We start from the raw sequence: 4,680 nt of genomic DNA on the forward strand, positions 1-4,680 counted from the left end.
TGGTTATGTGTACCTTATCTAAAACAAAAAGAATATTGATAGGTCACCATATTAGATTTCGCTTAAATCAAATTACAACGAGGTGGGGTGTGGCCGGCATTTATACAACGCAGGTTGGCACGAAATACTCGTTCAGTGTTTGAGCAAATGACTTAGAAATGTATATATAAAATTATCAAAGGGCAGATTTCTTAATAATCGGATTTTAAGGTGTTTCTGAAGCATTTTGATGGCATAGAACGATGAAAGTTTCCGCCTTTTTTTTTTAAACAAAACCTATAGTTTACGAATGTACGGTACCGGTACGGTACGGGATTAGAAACAGCTGTGACTCTATGCAGAGTTGGAGCGTTGGTATAAATAACAGACTCCAGTATATGTCAGATTGAAGCAATTTGAACTAAACGTTCTTTAAATGTATATTTTTTGTAACCATGGTGATACGTACCCTAACCTTTAGTCAGTATATTATACATTTTGTACATTAAATGCATGCGAACATAAAATAATTTGCGAATTTTTGCCGTACACGACATTAGATAATCACTTCCGGGCATGCGCAGAAGACCGCACCAACACTGCAGTGAGCTACATCGAAACCAAATTGGCACGGTGTTGGGGTAAATATCGACCCGTCCGGAAAAACTGTAGCGAGTGCCTTTAAGTCTACCAACCAATACAAAAATATTCTTGGTAAAACCCGATTTTATCATTTTGTTAGAAACAGAGGATACAATCCAAAAACAGGAAAGTTCAGTCTATGTTTGGTGACTGCATGACTCCTCTACAGTTGTTCGTTACTTTTTCGTAATTGATGGTACGATGGCTACTTACCTTTGAGATTACGCGATCAGTTTCTTTTGAATCATACAACAAACGGACGGAGGGAGTTTAGTTTGTCTTGGAGCATGCCTTAACGTGCCCTTAAAATCATGCTTTAGGTGCTCAGACTAAAGATTTATTGTGTACGTTCCTGTACTGATACTTTGGATTGACGGCCTTTAGAATTATGTATTACCTAATACGGTCTAGTATTTTGTCACTTGCGTTAAAGCTTATCTTAGCTGGGAATCATTTTTAACTGTCTTGTAATACTAGTTGAACACTGGATGTGAGTTTGGATGTTCAGAACGCTTTTTAAACATCTAGTTTCCTTTATATAGGTTACTGACCTTTCCAAGTTTGTTCCCTTATTTTCAACTTGTTTTTTTATATGTTACTATATTGTCTTGTATGCTGGTAGTGCTACTTCCCTTCACTCATCCTCTTTTTCATCCACTTTTAAGCACTCCATTCTCATTTCATTTAACCTTTTCCATCTTCATTTTTTATGGGCATATATTTTATTCCACAAATCACATAAATATAATAACATACAGTCTCTATGGCTTTTGAAAAGACTACATTAACAATGTTTGATATGGAACTACTTAAACTTGTTAAAATATCATAACACTACATACTACCTCTTATTATATTTTTTTATAAAGACAGCTAAATTTCTATAATGGACCTGTCATTCTCCAATCATGGGAAGAGCACAGGTGGCAGTAACGTTCCTAGGACACAGTATGGGTCCATGAGCCATATGCACTTAAATGTATTACAATTATAATGTTTTCTTAGGAAAAAAATGACAAAAAGCCATTTTGAAAAAAAAATTGCACCTGTGACAATGACAATGAGCCATGAGAAAGGTAAGTAATAGATAAAGTGGAAACTCCACAGGTCGCTCAACACAACAAAAATGAAAATGTTGCAGGCTCGGTTTGATTGAGCCTGTTCATGGACGGTAGTGGAAATGCATGCTACCGTCCACACCCTTTAGCCCCGGGTTGAGCAGAACTCAACATTTACACATGCTAAAAGTACAAAAAACAATTTAAGAGACATCCGCAGATGTGTTCATACCGCGGTGCACATGGAACCTTCAATGCTACACAAGTGTGTAATTCCATGTAAAGCGACGTATGGGTCCCCAGTTAAAATAATGGGTTTGCCCTAAACGAGAAAACAATGAGCAGAACTAAACAAACTGGAATTTAGAAAGGGGACCTAAGGTTATGGAACCTGCATATCACAGAAACTGCCAAAAGACAAAATTAAACAGTTTGACCTGTGCATTGCTTCCAGGTCCATATTTTTTTTCAAAACAATATTTCCTTATCAATGATTGGCCGTCTTTTGGACAAAAGAATAATCTTTCAGAAAAACCTTAATTCAAAGCCCAGTTCCAAACCGTTTACGCATCACGAGCGAGCAACGGCATACGAAACGGTAGTGATTTCTCCATCCGAATAAATCCCACACATTTTTCGCACCGAAGTCTCCCCCCTAAAACACATCAAGTACTCCGTCCCAGTTAAAAATAACATTACAACCGGTCAGAACAGGCCAAATGCAAACTAACAAGACCGAACATCAGGTTCAACTCTTCGTAATTACTTACAAATTCGCTATCTAACTTATTTGCTTTCGCAAATCGCCTCCGCCTGCCATCGCTGTTTGTACACTCGGATTAGAATCGGATTTTATCATTGTGTAATGAAAAATATGAAACCGCGCCACGGATTGGTCAATGTCAACACGTGTCTGATGACAACACGGCTGGTTCCAGTCATACGTTTAGTTTTAAGTTAACTGTAACGATTTACGAACAGCGTGGGAATTTTAATCCGGAAACAAGCCATATGTCAACAAAACCATGTTGAAAATGAAACACTGCATTCGTGTTGGTGGACACAATGTTTTCATTACAGGACAGGCAGGTACTGGCAAAACATTTTTATTATCACAAATTGCTAGAGCAAGTACAGGTAAAAATGTACAGGTAACAAATACAACTGGTATTGTTTCTACATGCTTTCCTAAGGACCTGAAGGCAATAACAGTCTATAGGTGGTCTGGACTGGACGATGGAAGGTATGCGGCTGAAGAAACCTCTGAACTTATCAAGACAAGCCCTCAGTTTCACCAGACGTTAAACAGGATATGTAACACACATGTACTTATAAAAGACGAAATATATATGCTGTCCAAAAAATGTTCGAACAATTGGAGATTATTTGCTCATCTGTAAGACAGTCTCAAGAATATTTTGGTGGTCTTCAGGTCATATTGTGTGGGGACTTTCACCAGCTTCCACCTGTTCTCAATAGAGAATATAATGACCATGGGGAACTTTGTTTCGAAAGCAACGTCTTCAAAGGAGCAGTTCCTCACAAAGTAATTCTTACCAAAATAATTAGACAAGATAATGAAGATCTTGCAAAGGTTATTGGTGAAGTATCCCGAGGACATCTCAATGATTGCGCAATAAGTTATTTAAAATCTTTAGAAAGACCAATTGATGATACTTCATTAGTTAAACTTTTTGCAAACAACCTTCTTGTTGACACATACAATCGCTCGAAACTAACGGAAAGTGATGGAGATACTCTGGAATTTAAGGCAATAGACCATGGTGAGAAGAGATATTTGGTAAATATCAGTGCTCAACAAACTTTATGGCTGAAGCAGGGATCTCCTGTGATCCTCCTTCGAAACATTTCTAGTGTCCTTGTTAATGGACTGACAGGAACTGTTAAAGATTTTGATCCAGATGGACCTGTTGTAGAATTTCCTTCAGTCAGAATTACAATCACAATAAAAAAGACAGAATGTTCTGGTAATGTTCAGGTCAATATATTTAATATATTATTGATTTAATACATTGAAGTACAATATATATAAAAGTAAGACATATTTGAAGAAAATATACCTTTGATTTTATATTAAAATGGGTTGTTGAATAAATCAAAATGTATATTACCTGTATATCAGAACTTTCCTTTTCTATACATTTTGCAGATTGACATTTCCTTCAAAGATATTCTCAATTTAAACCAAAAAAAAGCTTCATCAATCAACTATCAAATCTTAGCGAAATGAGGTTATAATAAACATTTAGACACAATTCTTCATAGCTATTTTTTTTATACTCATAGTAATAAATGTCTTTATCAGTGTACAGTCCAAAAATGAGAAGAAACCTTGCAACAAGAGGGAAGATACCACTAAAGCTAGCATATGCCTTGGCTATTCATAAAGCACAGGGAATGACTCTTGATAGGTACACAAAGGTTCACACTATATCACAGTAGCATTTTGGCAAAATGTTAACATACCTTATCATTTATTACAAAAAATATCTTAGAAAGGTCTTTGTAACCTGTGTCATTTTCAAAGAAATTGATATTTCATAAACTTTAATGAGATATATTCACAGAACAACACAATTCCTTCTATTTCAGATAAAAACTTCTGATTTCAATTACTAGAATAAAACTTTCAATATTAGAAGAGTTTGGTGCTCTTTTTAAAAATTTTGCCGATAAAATATTTCATTCAAACGCTTTTCGTACTCAGATTGATATTAATCAATTATTTCACTGAAAACATTTACCAAAAATATGAAAAGTTTCATAAAATAATTTGAATAAATAGTATTATTAACATTTTATCAATTATATCATATAAATCTTTCATCAGATTTTTTCCTCTGAAATCAGTTTTATTTTAACCCTCCATTCAGTTTAATGATATTCTTAGTTCTATTTAAAATATATCAATTAATTATTTTGTGATATGTATAAAATATCATAGAATAGAATGGAGGATGCTGTAAAATATATTTACTTT

General features: G+C 34.9%; 1 protein-coding gene across 1 annotated transcript; it reads left to right on the plus strand.

The window, feature by feature from the left end:
- Nucleotides 1–3,042: 3,042 nt before the first annotated feature.
- On the plus strand, nucleotides 3,043–4,142 carry LOC123525813 (uncharacterized). The gene is made up of 2 exons (XM_045304965.1): nucleotides 3,043–3,667; nucleotides 4,006–4,142. Exons 1-2 carry the CDS (start codon nucleotides 3,043–3,045, stop codon nucleotides 4,140–4,142), a joined length of 762 nt encoding a protein of 253 aa, XP_045160900.1.
- The last annotated feature ends 538 nt before the right edge of the window (nucleotides 4,143–4,680 follow it).

Source organism: Mercenaria mercenaria, chromosome 3, assembly GCF_021730395.1.
Source record: "Mercenaria mercenaria strain notata chromosome 3, MADL_Memer_1, whole genome shotgun sequence".
Lineage (NCBI taxonomy): Eukaryota > Metazoa > Mollusca > Bivalvia > Venerida > Veneridae > Mercenaria > Mercenaria mercenaria.